Genomic DNA, 23225 nt, shown 5'->3' with positions numbered 1-23225 from the left:
TTTTCTGTAGTTACCTGTTGTATTGTTTCCTCTTCCATTTATCATTTTGGTTTTTGAGAGTTCTCTTTCTTCCTCAGTTAATGTAGTTAAAGCACAGCCCTTTTTTTTTTTTTTTTTTTGGGGGGTCCCTGGCTATTACTTTCAATGTTATGTTATTGCTTATTCTGGTCTCTATTTTATTTCTGATTTTTCTCTGTTACTTCTCCTCTACTAAATTTCAGCTAAGTTTCTTCTTTTTCTACTTCTTTGTGGTGTTATGTTTATTTGAACTTTTTTTCTTAATACAAGCATATAGCATAAATTTTACTCTAACATCTGCTTTTGCTGTATCCCATAGGTTTTGGAATACTATACTTCCTTTTTCTTTTGTTTTGAAACATAGTTTGATTTGGCATTTGATTTCTTATCTGACCACTAGCTTGTGCAGTAGTATGTTGTTTAATATTTACATATTAAATATTTAATATTTACAGCGTAGATTTTCCAGCCTTCTTTATTGTTGATCTTTTGTTTTGTAGAATTGTGGTTGAAAGCCATACTGGGTATGATTTCAGTCTTCTTAAATTTGTAGTATTTGTTATGCCTCTTTTTATGTGATTTAACCAGGGGATTCTTCTGTGTGTACTTGGAGAAAATCTGTACTCTATTTTTCTTGGATGGAATGTTTATATATATCTTTTAGAATCATGTGTTCTCAAGTATGCTTCAAGTAAAAAAATTATCATTGAAAAAATAATAAATTTAATTGAGGGTACTCATTTTAAAAAAGCATATCAGAGGGGAGGTGGGTGGGGGGATGGGTAAAATGGGTGAAGGGGATTAAGAACACCCTTATTATGATGAGCACTGAGTAATGATGTATGGAATTGTTGAATCACTACATTGTATACTTGAAACTAATATAATACTGTATGTCAACTATAGTGGAATTAAAATAAAAAACTTAATGAAAAAGCCAATGGTAACCCCTGATAGACACTGTTATGGTCTGAATAACATAATATGTTGAAATCCTAATCCTCAATATTATGATATTAAGAGAAGGGAGTATTTGGAAAGTGATTCGGTCAGAAAGGTGGAGGCTTCATGAATGGGATTAGAGCCTTTATAAATAAGAGACACCAGAGCGCTAGATCACCCCTCCTGGCACTTGAAGACACAGTGAGAAGGCAAAGGCTATGAACCAAGAGGTGGGTCCTCAGCGGAAACCAAATCTGTGGATTGCTTGATCTTGGACTTGCCAATCTCCAGAGCTGTGAGAAATTTCTACTGTTTATAAACCATCCAGTCTGTGGTAGTTTGTTACAGCAGCCTGAAGGGACTAACACAGAACTATAAGGAATCTCTAGGGCTTTGATGTTCAGAGAAAATCTGTTTTCTCTGCTCTTATGATTGCTCTTAAATTTCTTTTCCCTTTACCTCAACCTGAGACCCTTGGTAATACCTATGTGTGACATACAAAGAAGTAGAGGTTATTAAGTAAAGTAAATCTCTCTTTTAAGGCCAGAAAGCACTAGAGGACAGGAATTTGGATAGTTCAATTTGTCCTGACACTCATCATCATAGTTTTAACTATGAAGGAAGGAAGGAGTCCCTGTTTCTCTTCTCCTCATATCTCAGAGCTCTGGATCCTGAGAGAGCATTTACAGCAACTAGCTGGATGTGGTTGTAGAACATAAACAGGGATTAAAAAGAGAAAATGTAGTATGGGCAGGAAGCCTCTGTAGGCGAGAACTTCTGGGTGAAATTAGTTTTAAATGGGGAAATCTTTGTGAAATTTTCCCTTGAAGAGGGTAAAGCAAGATTAGGATGGGCAAAAAATATTTAGGTTTAGGTGTTTGTTTTTTAAAGCTCTGGATTGATCTATAACTTCATTCCCTAATGAATCCAAAACTAAATCCTCTGGAAGGAGATAAATACGTGAACCTTGAGAATGCTAAACTTGTTACCTAATACATTGAGTTTTTCCAAGAGCATTACAGATAACCATTAAGCTCATTAATGTATATACATTAGCAACAAATGGTCAGTTGATGTTACTATTCCTAATGGTTACATTTTAAGGGACTTGTAAACTATAAGAAAAATTTTCTAAACTTTGCCTTGAGAAACTATTTTTAAAGTATTAATATACTTTATTCAGCTATTATAACTATAATGATATAATAATAAATATTTATTAAATGCTTAAAATATGACAGGTATAGAGCTAAGCACTTGATATGAATTATCTCATTTAACTATCATAATAACCATGAAGTGTATCTCATTAGTTTCATTATGTAGTTGGCCTAACTTCCCCAGGAGCACACAGCTTTTAATGTTGGAAAATAAAAACAAGCACTGAGAATGTCTAGACCCAGACTTTTAATCACTCTATTGGCTATCTATGACTGTATAGCAGATCACATCATGAATTTACAGGCTTACAACATACATTGGGGATCTCAGAGTTTCTGTAAGTCAAAACCCTGGCATGGCATAGCTGGCTTCTCTGCTCTGGAGTCTCACCGGGTTCCAATACAACTCATGGTTAGGGCTACAGTCACATTAGAGGCTCAAGTAAGGAAAGATCTCCTTTCAAATTCCCCCAGTTGTTGGCACAATTCACCTTTTCATGATTGTAGGACTGAGGTCCCTGTTCTCTTGCTGGCTGTCAACTGGGAGCAACTCTTGACTCCTAGAGGACATCCCATCTTTCTTTGTACCTGGCTCCCTTCACAGACTGTCTTACAACCTGGTAGCTTACTTCGTTAAAGCCAACAAACAAGAGTCTTTCTAATGTCAGTTGACTGAGATGGGGTCATAAATATCATAACATAATCACAGAAGTGAATTTCTACTACATTTGTCATAGTCTATTGGTTAACAGCAAGTCACAAATCCTGCCTGCATTCAAGGGGAGGAAATTATACAAAAGTGTGAAAACCATGAGGCTTTAGGTTCTTCCACCACAACCACTAGGCAAGTAACAAAATGGAATCATGCTTGTGCCAACTTCTCAATTTTTGCCGAATGTGCACATGTTATTTACAATATTTTAATTTCCTGTATTTCCTTAAGTGAACTCACTTTTTAAATAATTATAAAAAACTTTTACAACACAGTCATATAGGAAAATCAATATTACTTGTCATAAATAGAAGGTAAAACCAAAGCAAAGTAAAATGTAAAATAATATTTAAAAAAAAACAAAGATTTATAATGTACTATGTATTTGCCTATACGGTCTCATTTAATCATCACAAATTCATAGTAAGCAATATCATCCTCCTTAAAAATATGAAAACTGAGATCCAGAAAAGCTTGGTTAGACATTCAGGATGATGCAGCTTGTAAGTGGTTGTAACAAGATTCAAGTCCATGGCTTAATGGCAGCCAAAGTGCACAGTCTAAGCAGCACCCAACTTCATTATGAATCCCAACTTTCCTGGTTCCTTTTCCGAAGTCCACCTGTCCCTTCAGCCTTTCTCCTAATCTCCTCAACTCTGAGATCCATCTTCAAATACCAGAAATAAACATTATATATAAAAAATGAAGAACAAGTATGCTCAAGTTTTAATCCTAGCTTTATTTCTTGTCGGCCTCATCCCCTGAGGCAAATTATTGCCTTGCCTCAATTGTCTCATCTATAAAATGGGGATGATAATAGTAGGTGCTTAATAAATGTAAGAGTTAAAATTTTAATACTGTTTTTGTTATAATCTCAAAGGAAAATATCCAAGGTGCCTAACCTTAAGTGTTGTGTATGTGATTATTGCAGTTAGGTTTTCGATCCTTCTAGAAATAAGGGAAAACTGGAAAAAAAACCTGACAGAATGCATTATTTTGCATTTTTTGTGTGTTTTTAAAGCTTACTATAATTAATGACATTTAGGGGCAATGCTGTTGAATAGGACTGAGTGGATGGGATCGTGAACCCAAAGCTAAGAGTTCGTCTTAGCAAGGAACAAGGTCAAGATACCCTTATCATGAGAGGGAAGATTGCATTTCTGGGCACAGATGCAAGCAAGTGGGTCCCTGCAATGGGTGGAACTTGTGGTCATTCTTTTCTTATTGCTCCAAGGGCAATAAAAATCACTCCACTGTAAATTCTTCCTTCATTCTCCTACAATGTTAGTTTTGGAAAGTAAGTGATTTTTATTAACATGAAAACATGCAGTTATTTCTCCCATCTTAAATAGAAAGAACTCTTTCTTGACTCAACTTCTTACTCCAGTTATCGCCCCATTTCTCTCTTCTGAAAGAGCTATTTATAACTTCTCTTTCCAAATTTTCTCCTCCCATTCTCTCTTGAATATACCTTGGTCATGCTTTTGCTTCCACCTCCCCACAGAAACTTCCCTTGCCCAGCTCACCAAACTCTTCCATGTTGCTAAATTCAATTGCTGACTTTGGTCCCGATCTTACTAGCCCTCTCAGCAGCATTTGACATAATTGCTTCCCCCTGAAACACTCTCCTCCAGGCTCCACACCCTCTGAGTTCCCTTCTGGCTTTCTGCTGACTCTCCTATCCTCCAAATTTACAACACAGGTGTGTCCCACAATTCAATCTCTCTTCCATTTGTAGTCATTCCTTCGGTGAGCTCATCCCAGTGTGTATCTCCCAGAGCTCTCCGTATTCCAGGCTCTTCTGTCCTAGTCAACATCTCCACCACTGGAACACACCAAGCTTAATCTGTCTACAAGAGGATCCACTCTTCTCTGCATCTCTATAAATGATAGTTCCTTTCTTCCAATTCCTTAAATGAATGGCATGTAACAGATAAACAGCCTTGTGGCCCTTCTCTCTCACATCACTCACCCAACATACCTGAAATTCCCATAAGGTCTACTTTCTACTCTTCCCAACATCTCTGTTGAGTGCTTGACCAAGCCACCATCCTTCCTTCCAGGATCCTTGCAACAAATCTCCTAACTGATCTCCCTCCTTCTGTCCTTGCCATGACTCCCCTTTCCATAGCCAAAATCACCAGGCAACCAGAGTGACCCTAATAAAATGGAAAACAAATCTTGTCATGTCTCTGCTCAAAACTGTCCAAGGATGCTCTTGTCACTCAAAACAGCTAAATTTTCCCAGTGGTCACTAAGGCCTGATGTCATATGTCTTCCATTGTCTCTCTGGAGTAATTTCTTACTATTCTGCACCTTGTTCAGTGCAGTCATATTGGCCTCCTTACTGTTCCATGTACATGCCAGGAAATCTTCTGCCTCAGTGCATTTGAACTTACTATTCTCTTTTTATGAAAGAGAGGCCTACCCTTAGCAACTTTCACAAAACTACAAATCCCATCCAATACTTTCTGCTTTACTTTTTCCCGCATAATGTTTATTGATATTTTATATATATTTACTTTTTAATTTTGTGCTTAAGTTCCAACAGAAAAAGGCTTTTTGTCTGTTTCATTTACTGCTAAGTTCCTAGTACTTGAAGCAGTGCCTGGCAAAGAGGGAGTGTATGTGTTTATTAAACAAATTAAGTACCATCAAAATGGTATGATTTATCTAATTATAGTTATTTTGTAATGACCAATGATAGAGGTTCCCCCAACTTCTGCATCAGTCTAAAGAGAAAGAGCACTTCATTAATATAACTACGACTCACACATTCCAAGCAATTCAAAAATCATCCACAATTTGATAATTTATTTGAAGGAAAATATAAACTTATTGATGATAATCATTTCAAAATAGGTACTAAAGGCCAATGATGGACATAAAATTTTAAATGAAAAAAAATGTGAAATGGAAAATGTGTGTAAGTAAATATGTTTACCTTTAAAGGGGGGATTTCCTTAAATACACACTAAAAAAGCAGATGATATGGACTTAAAGATACTTTATTTGGGAATTTTGCTGTGGACTGCTTTCTCTGGTCAAATATGAAAGATGAATTACAGAATATTAAAGACCCAGGGTGCCAAAAGTAAGCACTGAGCTGCTGACTAATCAGACAGTGGCAAAGTTTTTTAGGGGAGATTAAATTTGACTATGTCTTCACTTTTATCATGAATTAAAGATTCTCCTAGTTCTTTCTTGAAATTCAGTGTTAAAAGAGATAACGATTCTCTTAGTGTCAAAACGTTCAACTACAGAGCCTGTCTTTATTCATTTGAAGGGGAAACCTTCTCAGTCTATGAGACATGTTTTCTGTAATTGTTGGGCATCATGACACACAGCTAATGAAGAAAAACCACTAATCATAAAATGTATGTAGTGTTAATCATTTCAGATGTAAATGGATTCATAGTAGGCTTTCCAGGTTTTCTTTTTTCTTTTCCACCTTGAGCTAAGTTCCTTGTTTTCCGGGTAAAAGAGTGAAGTAACTTCGGGGAGCTGAAATAGCTATGAGTATTATTGTCTCTTGGCTGTAGCTGTTTATAAAACACTTGATTTAAATAAGAGTGCTTTTGATGGCTTCTAAATCTAATAACACAATGTAGATGCAAGTTTATTGTTCAACTAAGGGATATTTTATTTAATTATTTGTGACAGGGAAAAATTAATTTATCTATAATTTCCTGCTACCTCTCAGGCAGAGAAGAACCTGTGAAGACTCTTCTTGCTGAGCCTGCTGTGGCCATGAGAACACAAAGCAGAGCTCAGAGCTGAATTAGAACCAGTTGTGTCATGTATCCAAAAGACTGGAGCCAGACAGTGGGAAAGGCTGTTTAGAACAAAGGTTCCAGAAAGAGGAAAACCTAGCTGTTGGTAGTGGATAGAGGACTGTGGGGGAAAAGGAGATAAATGAAAATTGCCATCCGGAGAAGTAGTTTTGGAGGGAAAAGGAAGAAGAAATGCTTAGATAAGTTTTTATGAAGTTTTCCATATAGTGACATGACCATTTTTCTAATTGCTATTTTTCTAGTATACATTAAACAAATACTTAGCTATTAAAATTTTTTAAAATGACAACCAAATAAAATGATCTTGTATGCAACCAAAATCATAAAGCAATCATCCAGCACACCATGGTCAGCACAACTGGGTAACAAAAGGCAGAACAATTCTCTGCTACCTGCGTTAATTCCAGTAGATGAATACTGTAGCAGAGAAGATATTTTAGGAGACACAGAAGATTTTCAATCTCTGTAGTATTGGGTATTATTCAGAAAAGTATTGAGCTTTTTGAGTTTTAACTAATAAGTCATAAAATGGCATTAAATTGATCTAGGCAGAAGAAACCCCAGGAATGGAGTACATAGCTATGAAGCTTAAAATAGAAATCTCTCAGTAACTGAACAAAGCTGCCTAGTTTTAATGGGAATTAAGACTCTCTGACAGAGTCAGAATGGATCAGAAGAAGGACTTTCATTATTTAGGATCAGGTAGCAATTCACATTTCTTTATATAAAAATTCCAAATAAAGAAAAAGAGTAAAAGATGAAGGAATCATTTCCAAGGATAAAAATAAAGGGGTGCCTGGGTGACTCAGTCAGTTAAGCATCTGTTTTGGGCTCAGGTCATGATCCCAGGGTCCTGGGATCAAGCCCCATGCAGAAACCCTGCTTCTCCTTCTCCCTCTGCCTGCTCCTCTGCCTGCTTGTGCTCTCTTTCTGTCAAATAAATAAATAAAATCTTATAAAAAATAAAAATATTAATGCACTACCATGTTAAGAAAAGAGTATACAGTTGTCTCAATAAGCACTTAAAGAACAAGTTTTATCAAAGATATGTTCTATGGGTAGAACAAAGATTTCCTGAAGCCCAAAAAAAGTAGAAACAACATATTTAACTCTGTGTGTTGCTCCAAGGAAGCCTCCAACTGAGATAGTCTTTGGAGAAAACCAGATTCACTTTCCTGAGGAGAACCTCTTATGGCCACTGTCATCTTGCCATTTTTTTTTTTTAAAGATTTATTTATTTGAGAGAGAAGGCAAAAAAGAAAGAATGAGAGAAGGCGTGCTCTCAGGATGAGGGGCAGAGGGTGAGATAAATAAAGGGAGAGAAACAGACTCTGCAGCAAGTGAGGAGCCAGACGTGGGGTTCAATCTCAGGACCCTGAGAACACAACTTGAGCTCAAAGCAAGAGTCAGATGCTCAACCAATGGAGCCACCCTGGCAACCATGCCACTTTTCTAGTTCTCTTTTTGGAGATGTTCCAGAAAAATACTGCTCTGTTTCATAAATTCTCAAGAGTTAAGGTCAAACAGATCTGGAAAAATCCCAGATACCTAAAGTTCCCTAAGACCAGCACGCAACCCATGTGTACCATACAAAGAAGAACGTAGATGTCTGATTTCAAAATGTATCCCCTCAGCCTTGAGGAACAGAATCAGAAGCAAACATTTTTAACTGCCAATATGTTCTTCTCATTGACTATGAAAAGCTCCAGAAGCTTTGCAACATGTTTAAGGAAAATCTAAGAGTTATGTAATCTAGCTAGCAGGGCCAAATTCTATAAATGTGCATAGTATTTTGGGGTACACAATAATCTCATTGTGGGTCAGAGGTGTGGCTGGACCTCTGGTACCTTCCTTAGTTTTTTCTCTTAAAAATACCAATACAGAGAAGGAAAGAGGAGAAAAGGAAAGAGGAATGTTTTACCAAAGCACTGGTAAGGTTAAATCTTGAGTTATGGAACTTGGTAGACACCTGAATATCTCTTAAAATGGAATCATTTTCTAAAGTCCAGCTGTTTTTGGTCAATTCAGCGAGACAGTCTCTCCTGGTACATGATACCCAAGCTCATTATGTTTCCTGAAATGCCAAAAGAGGCTCCAGAGTAGGATGATTGTGCTTTATCCAAAGTTTTCTTAAATCCATGTAATAGAACCCTCCCTTCCCATAGACAGAGAAAATGGGCATAGGAACTCAAGTAAATCATAATACTTCGAAACAATTCATTTAATTGAAATAGAGTATTTTGATTTTCATGGAATCTTTTGGCATTAAAATTTTCTCAAAGGCAAACTGTGCTTCAAAAATTAATTATTGGAACATCCCCAAACACTGCAGACTGGCGAACTCCAACCAAATGAAATGTTCAGTTAACATAACAAACATAACATAAATTGCCTCTCAATATGAATAGATACATTTGTGTTTCTTCTCATTCAAGCAAAGTATTTACCTCTTTCTCCATTTGTAATCCTTCTGCTCTAATATTTCTTTCAAATACTTCTCTCTTTTCGGTCTGTGGGTTGGATTTTCTGTACACAAGAATATAGTCAATTCGACACTTTCCATCTCTGAAGTAAAGTCCATTTGATTTATTTTTTTCTGGCACTGTCTGCACACAGAGAGGAAGAAATCATAAAGACACCCATAAAAATGGGCCTGAAGTAATATTAAAGAATTATAAGTAAACGAATTTTTCACTGTGTTTTACCAAGATCACATTTTTATTAATGAAAAATGTAAACAGCAGGGAAGAGAAAATAAAAATTGGAAAAAGAACTGAGTGAAGTAGATAAAACTTAAGACACCTAACAATAATACCAAATGTTGGCAAGGATATGGAACAACTGAAAATGATCATATTCTAAAAGTGAGAGTGAAAACTGATATACTTACTCTGGAAAACACACTGGCATTATCTTGTAAAATTGAACATTTACATAACATACAACCCGTAACAAGAAAAATCCTTATTAGCAACTAGGAGGGGCTCCCTGGTGGCTCAGTGGGTTAAAGCCTCTGCCTTTGGCTCGGGTCATGATCCCAGGGTCCTGGGATCAAGCCGCACATGGGGATCTCTGCTCAGCAGGAGCCTGCTTCCTCCTCTCTCTCTCTGCCTGCCTCTCTGCCTACTTGTGATCTCTGCCTGTCAAATAAATAAATAAAATCTTTAAAAAGAAAAAAGCAACTAGGAGACATGTATATGACTATCTATAGCAATATTGTTCATAAGAGTAGAGAATAAAAAATGTGAATCAACTCAAATGTCTATGGACAGGCAAAGAGGTAAAAAAAAATTATAGGACAGTCATATGGTGGAATATTATGCAACAATAAAAATGAAGACATTGGGAGATGGAGAGGAGAAGTGAGTGGCAGGGGTGGGGAATCGTAGCGTGTGACAAACCATGAGAAACTGTGGACTCTGAGAAACAAACTGAGGCTTTTGGAGGGCATGGGGTAGGGGGTTGTGTGAGCCTGTGGGTGGTATTATGGTGGGCACGTATTGCATGGAGCACTGGGGGTGGTGCATAAACAATGAATTTTGGAACCCTGAAAAAAATTAAAAAAGAATGAATGACCTACAGTTACATCTAATAGCAAGCATATATCTTAAAACAATATTGACAGGAAAAAAAAACAAGTCACAGAAGACTTCATGCTACATGATTTTTAATAAAGCACAAAATAAAATGAATCTAGAAAGAAGTTGTTAAGGCTATATATGTGCATGGTAAAGCTATTTTAAGGGCAAGAGAATAAAAAAAGCAGTGATTGAGGAATATGGTAGTGGGATGGGATTAAAGTTGCTTTGGTGGTCTTAGTATTATTCTAGTTCAACATTCCTCAAAAATTTTGCTCACAATAAAAAAAAAACCATTTTACTCTGTGATATCTGTGTGCATATATAAATATACCAAGTATCTGAGACAAAAGTTCACAAGATAATACTTATCCTTTCTACTTGCATACATGCTAATATTAATTTTCCATTCCACTAAAAATAATTGGGAGTTAGTAACCCAAAACTAGGTTGCCATCATAATTTGAAAAATACTTAGTTCATCAGTTGGATAGTAATTCAATTGTTATTTTCAAAACTTACATGTAAGTTATAAATATTATTTAGTAGTCATCACACATATAAAAATTAAAGAACAAAACAGTAGGTATAATTTTCTTCCAGGCTCCATAGGCTTGTTATAATCATGTGCAACACTGAAAGAGACATCAAGTACAGGCCAGTTAGCCTTTAGCCCAGTTTCCCAGGCTGATAGATTTCAAAAACATGTCTATTGAACCTAGCAAGTGGAAATGGGGGGATGGGGGTTGGCTGCCTTTTCTTTAGGCCCAGTTTACATCAGTTTTCAAATAGTGGTATATGGGAGGCAAACATGCCAGGCCTCCAAGGTCATTGCTAGAATGTACATTCTTGCACAAGTGCCATGCCTGCTGTCTCATCCAAAAGGGAAAGTTGTCAGCCGGAGGAATGAAAATGTCACATCCCATGTCTTGGTACAGACATTCTCAAGGGATGACCAGTCCTCACTGATTATTATTATTATTATTATTATTATTTTACTTTTGCTTTAAGAGGTACTCAGAGGTCTACCCAAATAAACACTTTCTTAACAATTATTTACCAGACAAGGGAACTACTCTGTAGACTTAGCACATCAGTATCTGTCTGCAAAAATAAGGTTTCAGCCTCAGCATCAGGAGGAGGGTTACCAAAGCCTTAACTCTCTTGAGACTGTTTCCTTTTCTGTAAGTTAAGGAGATAAGACTAGGTGCTCTTCGAGGTCCCTTTTGAGAATCCTCCTTTATGTCACATCATGGCACTCAAGGTAACTAGGTGAAGAGATGAAAAGGAATGAGGTTTTTGTTTTTGTTTTTGTTTTAATACATGAATAGTAGCATATGGTGTTGGTAGAAAGAGGTCTGGGAAGCTTGGTAGAAGTAAACAATTTTTCCTGTTCAAAGGTGTTATCCTGTCGATGGTTAACTGCCTCTGAAATAATAACAGTAGGAATATGCATAAATGACTGATTTTGTGTTCCTATTACCTATACCTAATGCATATACAAAGAAGGTATTAAACTCCACTGAGACAAAATCTAAGCAATAGTGAATGCCCCTAACAAAAGACTTTTCTTCCAAAATGACATATGAACAGATGGATATATTTACAATTGCAATGTTTCCAGATTACAGAGGCAAACAGAAACTGGGGGCGGCTTTGGACAACATAATCTACTGAGAGCTCGACCATTTTGTGTCACTGTTCTATGTGCTGGGAGATTTATACAAGGAAGTCCATGCTTGTAAAGCTTTCTTTCTAATAGTGATGCTCAGAATGTAGATTATCACAAAATGACAGGTGATTTTAAGTGTCTCCTTTTATATAAATGAAATGTCTCTAGGTATAAGAAGGGAAATATATCACTTAGTGAAAGTCTGTTTTAAGCATAGGTAGATTCAGGATCCCTGAAATATGCTAGACCTATGGAGGAAATCAAAAGACTATAAGACTTGTCCCTTGTTTTCTGGAAACCCACAGTTCAACAAGATGATGACTTTACACAATCCACTGGAATATGCTTCACAGGTTTCTACCTGGATGAAATATTGTATTTTTAAGAAATCATACACTTACCTCTCCCCCTGCTTCCAATCTACTAGCATCATCTGAAGTACTGGTCAGGTTTCCAGGGTGAAGCAGAGAATCATCATCTTTGCAAGGACTGTTGACAGCTTCTAATTCATCAAAAAGAATATTGACATCCTTGGCCACTAAAACCAAAATAAATTCATTAGAAGTGGGGTTAAGAACTTGGGATCTTAAAATCAATACCAAAATAGAAGACACTTCCCTTTGACTTCATATTTTTTCATTGTTTCAATAACACCTTAATGATAGGTCTATTATTTTGTAAGAGAAAATGATGTCAGATGTAAAAACATGTTGATCAAACAGTCTTGATAAGGCAAGGAAAATGTGAAGCAAAGTGAAGTACCTCCACATATAAATATAACTTTCCTTCCATGACAAGAGGAGGTGTTATGTTTGTTTAGTTTTCCTTCACCTACTTGTTTAGCATCAAGTACTTTCACTTATTACTTCCAAGAACTCATTCTGTGTTGGACCTAACCTCTTTTACTTTATCTCATTTTATTTTTTATGAAAGTGCCTTACAACTTGCTAAGTGAACCCATATTATGTGCCAACTTCCAAGGTTCAGTAATATCTATAATTTTATTCCTTTGTTCCTTCCCAAAGTCTAATAAAGAAAACCTTATACAGTAATAAAGCATGTAGTTAGGTTTTCTGCATTTTCTCTTTCTCTAATCATGAATTGAAATCATGAAGGTACCCATTCAAGGGCTTTCCCAAGAGATTGTTGATGCCAATACATAAAGAACTATATATCAGACTTCCAAATAAAGACTTTACCATTCAAATACATAATACCTTGAAGTGGACCAGATATGAAAGTTCAGCACTAGTGGCTGAAGATATATAGTGCCAGGTACAGGACCCTTCCTTAGCAACTCGAATGACAGACCAACATTGGAGTTCACCTTTTCCTTTGATGCTTTAGAAATTGCTAAGGATTTTTAACCCACCACAAGCCTCTGTGCAGAATAATTTGTAGGCAACATGGTACTATTTATCTATCACATACAAGAATATTCATCCTTTCATTCAAAAAATTTTTAGAGAGGTGCACATTATCTTGTGCACAGAGTTGAATGATAGCCATACCCTGATAAACAAAAGTGACATGTCTTCCTGCCTTTGTGGTAACTAGTAAACAAAACAAATAGTCAAAGAATTATAAATTGCATCAAGTGCTATAAAGAAAAGAACATAGTTTGGATACAGTGGGAATAGAGATCATCTACTTAGTTGGTGTGACCAGGTTCTAAAGCAATTCATTTAACATCTAAGTTTTTCCTCTGTAAAATAAAATCGGCATGGCAATAAAATTAACACTTACTGCTTACTGTGGTAGGCTGAATCATGCCCCCCAAAGGTGATCTAGATCCTGGAACACATGAATATGTCACCTTCTATGGTAAAATGAACTCTAGATGTGCTTAATTCAAGGATCTTAAAGTGGGAAATTAGCTTGGATTACATGAGTGGGCCCAGTGTAATTATAAGTGAGGCAAGAGGGTCAGAATCAGAGAGACAGATTGGAAAATGCTATGATGTCAGCTTTGGAAATGGAGGATAGAGCCATGAGTCAAGGAATGCAGGTGCCCTAGAAAGTGGGGAAAAGCAAGAAAGCAGATTTTCCCCTATATCTGATAAGGAACACAGTCTTGCTGGCACCTTGATGATTTCTGACCTTCAGAACAGTGATAAAATAAATTTGTGTTAAGTCACTAAGTTTGTGACAATTTGTGGCAGCAGCAAAACTAAACCAATACACTTGTTACAGGTTTTTAGACTCTGCAGATCCAAAGGAAAAAAATCATGGTCTTTTCCTACAACTGGGATTTAGGAGCACCTCTGATGGGCCAGGAACTCAAGGAAAGGTACAGTTTTGAAGGAGCACAGTATGTCCAGTGTTGTGGGAGATGTCAAGAGGAAAGACAACTTCTCTGACAGGCCTACACAAGGAAAGTCCCTCTCTTCCACTTACTCTCCATCTCCTCTCACTGCTCATTTCTTCACAGCACTTATCACAAACTGTAATTATATTGTTTATTCATTTGTTTACTGTGTGATGGATATTTACTCTGTTAGAATATAAGTTCCATAAGGGACCTTGTCTGTCTTGACTGGTGTACAGAGGTCCTGGCACAGCCCTCAACACATATTTAATGACAGAACAATGATCTCAAGGTGGACACGTCTAATGATGTCTGAGAGCCCCCCTTTCTCCAATATCCTATGGTTCTAGGACATTGTATATATATTTTTCCTAACACAATTCTTATTCACAAGCTAGGAGCACCACAGTTTCAAGAAGATGCTGATTAAATTTTAAGTGCAGAGTGATTAAATTTCAAGTAGATATTGATTAGATTTGAACAACAGCATAAAAATATTTCAACAAAGTAGATCTGCTTACAATTCTAAATTAAACCCCTCAGCTGTGTGAACTTGTGCTCCCATTTCCTCACTAGTGAGGCATGTATGGGAAACTTCTCTCTCAGGGTAGCTGAAAAGAGGATTCAGTGAGATCATATAAATATTAGTCTGACCCACAGCAGAGCTGCAAGGAATGCTGGCTTATCAATTTTAGATTCTGGGACCTTACGTCAGCATTTGGGTCTCAGCAGCACAAGACAGGTCAGGCATTTACAAGTTGGAATGGTTGTTATGAAGGGTAGACTGAGGTAAGGTGTGAAATAAAGAAGCTAAAGAGGACAATGAGATTCATGTCCAAGTGACTGGCTCTCCTTGGGGACAAACTCTTGCATTCATCTGTCCAGGAGAATTGCCCCTTTGCTTTTGCTAATGTAGAAAACTACAAGATCTTCTGCTGGTATCACCTTCTGGTGTTGGTATAACCAGTTCTATAAAGCCCTCTATATTCTGGGGCTCCCAATTGGGACTCTCTTGTCACCCTGAAGATATATGGCATTGTCGGGAGACATTTTTTATCATTATGGCTAAGAAGAGGGGGTAGTGCTAACATCCAGCAGGTGAAAGCCAGGGGTACTGCTAACCATGCTACAATGTCAGAAAAGCCCCCTACAAGAGATATCTAGTCCAAAATATCAATAGTGTCGAGGTTGAAAAAGTATGCTCTATTAAAGGTGGAACTCTTTGATTCTAGAGGGACCAGCTCACTTGGAAAAAGGAAGAGAAGTCTGTTTTCCCTACTTCTGCCCATCATTATTGCTGAAGAAGTTGTGATGTGGCTAATGCTACCTGAGTGCTCAAGGGAAACCAGTATGTCATACAATCTGAATTTTAGAGAATTTTTAGAGAATTAAGTGATATTAAGACATCATTATCACCTGCCAGCCTCCCAAGAATCTTAACAGGGATTAAAAATGCTGATCTGTCAAAATTTTCAGCTGAACACATAGTCAGTGAGAAGACTGTAGAACAAGTAGACAGATATACAGACAGAAGAAACACCTGTCCTTTATCAATACTCCACCATTCTTACTGACAGATCAGCTATACGAGCTAAGTTTTAGAAACAAAGTATAATATCCTTTGAAGCAAACTTACATCATTTCTTTAAGGAGAAAAACAACCTCCAACTTCCAGAGTTAATCAATTTTTTAAAATCTGTTTATTCAACAAGTTACTTTAGTTATTCAGCAAGTACTTAGCTACCTATCTTGGCTGGGCACTGTGCTGGGTTAGGTCAAATACTAGACATGACAAGCATGGCCCCTGTCCTCACAGAGCTCACCATCCAGCCAAGGTGACAGTGGGGCCTTTTTATCCATGGCAAGGATGTCACAAAGATATTCTAGATTCAAGCAGTGTTACTTTTAATGGATCCCCTCACCTTTCATGCAGCCCAAGTAACAGACCTGCTCTGTATAAACTCAGGAAGGGCTGTGTGAACAGAACTGGGAAGCTGAGTCACAATAGATAGATACCACATATGTGGAAAGCAAGAGAGAGCCTGAAATGATTGTCCTTCACAAAAAGCAGGTACTCAGCCTAAGAAGACCAGGGAACAAAGTAGCAAAGACTCACATATAATAGCTATACAAGAGTTAAGAACCTCAGATTGCCTGGGAGGCAATTTTGGGAGACCAAAAACCTGCTAGAGTCTGAGTAAATCATCAAACTCAGAATAGGTAAGAAGAGATTTCTGTAGGCTGACCTGCTATGTTATCCCAGAATAGAGACGGAGCAGAGAAGTCAGAGGGTCAGAAGACAGGGCAATTCTGACATTCTTTATGGGAAGGCAAGTTTACCCTGACAGCACTGAATCTACTCACTAAATATTTGTAATTATTTAAATTATTCAGTGAAAATCACTTGGATTTTTAGCCATTATTCACCTCCAGGGGGAAAAGACCACAAATGTATTTCAAGGGCTCAAATAAGTAAGCAAATAAATTAATTATCTTCTGCCATTTGTTCACTGAGCCAACATTCATGTTAGGTGCTAGAGGCACGAACATGAACAAGATATGAGTGGATAAAATCGAAGCAGGACTATAAAGGCAGGGAAAACAAACACTAAGGGTGTCTTGTATCTTTTAGAGAGTAAGAAATAAATACCAAAAAATCAAAGCACTCGACTCACTGCTCTTTTAACTCTCCTATTCCTCAAATGCAGCAGAAAAATCCCATGGTGGCATTAACAGCACAGGAGTACTTTAATCTCAGAATTTTCTGATGCAGAGAAAATCAAGTGAAATTATAGGTCACTGAAGACAACATAAGACTGTGTAGTGTAATGCAGGTTATCTATATTTGTCCTCCAGAGTGCCAGCTCATTTTACTATTTTTGTCCTGAGTTCCAAATTATTACATCTGATATTCAGAACTTTGAAAATATTGCATATTGACCTTAAAGCCTCAGTAGAAAACACACAAAAAAAGGACACCTTCAGGAATGATTTAGAATGCAAACAAAACAAAACAAAACAAAAAACTTGTTTACATCTTAATTTGAACATTTAGCTGTCTGTTTTGTAATAAGTTCTCTTTGCATCCAGCCCTAGGGTCTCTTCCAGGTGAAGGCCCAAGGCAGTTCTCTAAAACTGATTAGCAAATAGGAGGCACTTGGTGCCCATTTTTAAGTAAATAAAAACTAGTTGTAAGAGTCTATCAATTTTTTTTTTACTATGCATTCATAATGCTATACTAAAGGTCAAATTTTATAGAAATCATATATTGAGGGTTCCAGCTCATTTTGATTTAGAACTATAATAAATCTTGGTGCCCAAAAGATTTTTCTAGTCAATATTTTTTTAAATTTAATTTTATTTTTTTTCAGTGTTCCAAAATTCATTGTTTATGCACCACAGCCAGTGCTCCATGCAATATGTGCCCTCCTTAATACCCACCACCAGGCTCATCCCACCAACATCCCCCTCCGGTCCAAAACCACCCCGCTCCTGTCCAAAATCCTGTTTGTTTTTCAAAGTCCACAGTCTCTCATGGTTTGTCTCTCCCTCCAATTTCCCCCAACTCATTTCTCTCCATCTCCTCATGTCCTCAGTGTTATTCCTTATGCTCCACAAGTAAGTGAAACCGTATGATAATTGACTCTCTCTGCTTACTTATTTCACTCAGAATATTTTTATATGTTGTAATTTTCTTTTTTTTAAATTCAATTTTATTTTTTTCAGTGTTCCAAAATTCATTGTTTATGCACCACACCCAATGCTCCATGCAATACATGCCTTCCTTAATACCCACCAATTTGTTTTCTTATTCTAGTTATCTTAGAGATTGCTTTAAATTATCTGTTTCTTGAAAGGACTTGCTGTGGCTGATATCAAAGAGGTTACTGCCTATGTTCTCCTCTAGGATTCTGATGGATTCCTGTCTCACATTGAGGTCTTTTATCCATTTTCAGTTTATCTTTGTGTACGGTGTAAGAGAATGGTCGAGTTTCATTCTTCTACATATAGCTGTCAAGACATGTCTCCAAAGGCAAAGGAAACAAAAGTGAAAATGAACTTTTGGGACTTTATCAAGATCAAAAGCTTCTGCACAACAAAGGAAACAGTCAACAAAACAAAGAGGCAACCCACGGAATGGGAGAAGATATTTGCAAATGACAGTACAGACAAAAGGTTGATATCCAGGATCTATAAAGAACTTCTCACACTCAACACACACAAAACAGATAATCATGTCAAAAAATGGGCAGAAGATATGAAGAGACACTTCTCCAATGAAGACATACAAATGGCTATCAGACACATGTAAAAGTGTTCATCATCACTAGCCATCAGGGAGATTCAAATTAAAACCACATTGAGATACCACCTTACACCAGTTAGAATGGCCAAAATTAGCAGGACAGGAAACAACATGTGTTGGAGGAGATGTGGAGAAAGGGGAACCCTCTTACACTGATGGTGGAAATGCAAGTTGGTGCAGCCAATTTGGAGAAGAGTGTGGAGATTCCTCAAGAAATTAAAAATAGAGCTTCCCTATGACCCTGCAATTGCACTACTGGGTATTTACCCCAAAGATACAGATGTAGTGAAAAGAAGGGCCATCTGTACCCCAATGTTAATAGCAGCAATGGCCACGGTCGCCAAACTGTGGAAAGAACCAAGATGCCCTTCAATAGACAAATGGATAAGGAAGATGTGGTCCATATACTCTATGGAGTATTATGCCTCCATCAGAAAGGAGGAATACCCTACTTTTGTATCAACATGGATGGGACTGGAAGAGATTATGCTGAGTGAAATAAGTCAAGCAGAGAGAGTCAATTATCATATGGTTTCACTTATTTGTGGAGCATAAGAAATAACATGGAGGACATGGGGAGATGGAGAGGAGAAGGGAGTTGAGGGGAATTGGAAGGGGAGATGGACCATGAGAGACTATGGACTCTGAAAAACAGCCTGAGGGTTTTGATGGAGTGGGGGGTGGGAGGTTGGGGGAGCCAGGTGGTGGGTATTGGAGAGGGCACGTATTGCATGGAGCACTGGGTGTGGTGCATAAACAATGAATACTGTTACGCTGAAAAGAAATTTAAAAAAAAATGAGACCCCCCCCCAAAATAAATAAAGTATCTGTTTCTTTCCCAGACTCAGAGATTGAATATGAAACAGTGGAAAGGAAGACAAAAACAAGGGCAATACAACGTACTGAGAGATGACTATGTATTCAGAATTTTGGGGTCTGTTTTCCCTTTTCTTCCTCAAAATACCTTAGGAAAAGGGCATTATGAGAAAAAAATCCAGGTTCAGAGACACTAAGTAAGGCCACAAAGCTAGTAAGTGACAGAGATGAAATCTAACTCAGTTCTGACCCCCAAATCTGTGCTGTTTCTAGCTGGCCTCCTGTTTCTGTGGAAAGCATACTACTGTTCCTAAATCATGTTTGGCTTGGGGCACCTGTATGACTCAATCAGTTAAGCATCCAACTCTCGGTTTCAGCTCAGGTCATGGTCTTGGATCCTGGAGTTGAGCTCTGCATTGGGCTTCCAGTTTAGTGGGTCTGCATCCCAGTTCTTTCCCTCTGTTCCCTCCACCATCCCTTTTCATGGATGCATAGTGTGTGTGCATTCTCTCTGTCCCTAATAAATAAATAATGTTTAAAAAAAATCATATGGTTTCACTTATTTGTGGAGCATAACAAATAGCATGGAGGACAAGGGGAGATGGAGAGGAGAAAGGAGTTGAAGGAAATAGGAAGGGGAGGTGAACCATGAGAGACTATGGACTCTGAAAAACAATCTGAGGGTTTTGAAGGGGCGGGGGGTGGGAGGTTGGGGGAACCAGGTGGTGGGTATTAGAGAGGGCACGGATTACATGGAGCACTGGGTGTGGTGCAAAAACAATGAATACTGTTATGCTCAAAAGAAATTAAAAAAAAAAAAGAGTCCTAACAGTTCTCATCACAAGAAAATAATTATGTTTATATGTGGTGATGGATATTAACTATGCTTATTGTCATTACCATTTTGCAATACCCACATATGTTGAATTCTTATACAACGTGAAACTAATACATGTCCATTAAATCTCAATTAAAAAAATAAAAAATCGTACCTAAATTTAAAAAAAAAAAATCATGTTTGGCTTTCAATCACAGGAAGTCCTTTAATTGCCAACCAACTATCTTGTCACTGTTGTAATATTTATCTGAATAAAGCTAGACTTTACATCTGCTGCTGGACAGGTCTGACACTTTTTAAAATTTAACAGATAGATTAAATTAAATGTTTTTAACAAGTCAGAGAAACACACAGACTGAGCACAGTTTTGAGCACCTTAGGCTGGGATTTTAAAGACCAAACACCACTTAACATGTGTATACCAGCAAGCCTAGGACTCTGCTCAACATGCTTCAAGTGAATCTTATAACACCCCTAAGGCAAAGACTATATGGTTTGCCAATGAGAGAAAAAAAGAGCGTAATTTGGAAAACTCAAAATAAATAAAGTAGTTGGAAAAGATATAAATCCTCCCTTAGCTAGTTTTATTTCTTTCCAAAGGTCAGTGGCTTTCAAAGTATGTTCCCTAGAACTGCAGGATCCTTTTGGGGGAGTTTCAGGGGCAACGGCAGGGACAAAGAGGAAACTAAGTGGGAAAAGCACTGCACCCTCCACTCCCAGCTACCCCAAACAACTCAGCTACCTTTTTTATACATTGAGATTATATGTGAAAATATATTTGAGGAAGAAAAAATAGATTCTTCTGCTTTAAAATTTTTGGAAATCTCTGCTAGTGTTGTACAGCAACAATTATATGATTGTACTAACATCTTCCCAAAGAAAACCTGAGGAAAGAAAGCTAGGGTTCTAATTGTTATAGCTATGAGAGTAGGCACTTTTTTTTCTGCCATGGGAAGTTTACTTGAAATATTTTAAGATTGAAAATAGATCTCTGCAAAGAAAAAACTCCTATTTTTTTTGAATTTGTGATCATTAAAAAAATTTCACTGGCATCTCCTGGCTCGGTAATGATACAGTTTATAAAACAGAGCACAGACCACAGCATGGGGCATCCACAGAACACTATGCAATGGGGCAAAGATCATTAACTTATTCCTGGGACAGCATGTTTCCTAGGAAGAGCTTCTGTTGCTATTAACTTCATTCTAAAGAAAAGGACAGACATCTCGATTACTTCTATAACAAGACAGGTAATAATAGTACCTCTTAACTAGCTGGGAATGATATTTAGAGAAGAACCAAGTACCTAATTCAGATCTTGCTCAATAGCCTTGGTTACCTTTTCACAATGTGAAATGAAATCAATGATGTTCTGTATTAAAGATCCTCCAAGTCTCCTGACTGTAACTTTCCCTTCTTCAGAAAGAACATTAGCTCTGGATTCAGACAAGCCTAGGTTCAAATGCTAGTCCTCATACCTACTAGCTCTTAGATTGGATTATTTAATTTATTCAAGGTTTAATGTCTTTATCTTTTCAGCAGGTGTAATACAATGTCTCACACAGGATTTTTGATAGGAATGAAGACAAGACAGCAACCAACTTGCCATGTGCCAGGCACCACACTTAGGGCTTTTACACAGTTTATTAGACTGTATGGAAATTAAGGCAAGCAGAATCTAAGACTAAATACAGTAATATGGATAAAAGGTCAACCACAGATTTGCCAGGCAAGATTATGTCTTCAATATATGTTAGCACCGCCCTCCTCCCCATCCTCCCCTTTGAAACAGCATGACCATATGGATTAAAAAAAAAAAAAAATTGGAAATCAGGGCTCAAGTAATTGGATTCAAAATGACTCACTGGATGTCACTGAGAAATGACTCAGTCTTGCGGACGCAGAAGCACAGTGCAGGAAGAGCACTGTGATTACATAGACACACGTGCAAGGGCAGAGGGTCCGACTACAGGATAACAAGATCCTTCCAGCCTGCAAGTCCTCATTTCAGACACTTTGCTTTTTGCTCTCTTTCCTTCATTAGAACTTAACAGACCATAACATAATAACGTACTGTGGTATGAATGCCACTTGACAGTCCTCACAGTCTGTATCTGCATATACTAGGAATCAAGAAAAAAATAACTAAAGACAAGGCAGGAGGGGTGGGCAACAAGAAGTAGGGGAGGGGAGAGAACTGATCCCTAGAAAAGGCTGGGCCCTGGTAATAATTTAAAGCAAGAATTAAAAGGCTCAGTATACCCTTTGAATAATATCTTTCTTAATGGTTTGCTAATATAATAAATGTACATACACATAGACATGGACTACAGAGCTTTAAGACTCGATTCTCAATCTGATGTCACAATGAAATATTTCTAAATGTCTGCTTCTCAAAAAATGTCCAGATTTTAAAAATCTAGTGACTAAAAAAGCAGGATTTTTGTTTTAATTGCTATTATTGTACATGATACAGTAAGCACTAAAATCCTTGGACTGTTAAAATGGTATGAATCTTATTAGACAAACTCAAGAGTAAGCATTGTCCCCATGACTTTGTCATCATTACATTAAGTTACATCTTTGTCTAAGTCCCTCCCCCAACTTGCCTGATAGACCATTTAATTTCAGTCATTGCTGACATTCCCATTCCTCTACCCCCCATATGTAGGACTGTAAAAGGTTTTGACAGAGGTTTTCTAAATATCTAAAGGATGTTTAGAGACCACTCAGGTCTCCAGGCCACACTGCTACTGCTGAGCCACTCACTTTGTAAATTTAGAGTAAAATTCATTCATTCACTCACTAACGAAATTTGTTGAGCAGCTACTATACTCTGCACTCTGCTTAAGGTACTAGATATGCAATAAAGAAATGGGAAGATGAGACTGACCCCTTCCCAGAACCCCCAAAGCTCACTGAAATATGGAAGATCTCCTCAAGCTGGAGAATCTTAACCAACGCTGGCTTTCAGGTAGCTCAAGTGCTGGCTCCTAGCACACAACCCAGCCATTCATTCCCTTTTCCCCCATCCATGGGAAGCCATGCTACCACTGCAGGACAGTCTAAGGGAGCTGGACA

The 23225-nt window shown here is 37.5% G+C and overlaps 1 protein-coding gene across 4 annotated transcripts in view; it reads right to left on the bottom strand.

Annotated features, from left to right (window-relative positions):
- The window catches only part of ANO4 (anoctamin 4), a 450000-nt gene that overhangs the window by 186972 nt on the left and 239803 nt on the right, over positions 1–23225 (bottom strand). For 3 of the 4 annotated variants that reach the window (XM_032844283.1, XM_032844285.1, XM_032844284.1), the window contains 2 exons: positions 12278–12414; positions 9074–9232 (listed from right to left, as the gene is read on the bottom strand). In XM_032844283.1, the coding sequence (XP_032700174.1) occupies positions 9074–9232; positions 12278–12414 (296 nt within the window). Of the gene's footprint in view, positions 1–9073; positions 9233–12277; positions 12415–13622; positions 13663–23225 lie in introns of those variants that run through there. The other variant, XM_032844286.1, reaches the window with a different exon arrangement.

Source organism: Lontra canadensis, unplaced genomic scaffold, assembly GCF_010015895.1.
Source record: "Lontra canadensis isolate GAN:19392208 unplaced genomic scaffold, GSC_riverotter_1.0 scaffold150, whole genome shotgun sequence".
Classification (NCBI taxonomy): Eukaryota; Metazoa; Chordata; class Mammalia; order Carnivora; family Mustelidae; genus Lontra; species Lontra canadensis.
Note: the sequence above shows the minus strand (reverse complement) of the source record. Positions and strands in the feature narration are given on the sequence as shown.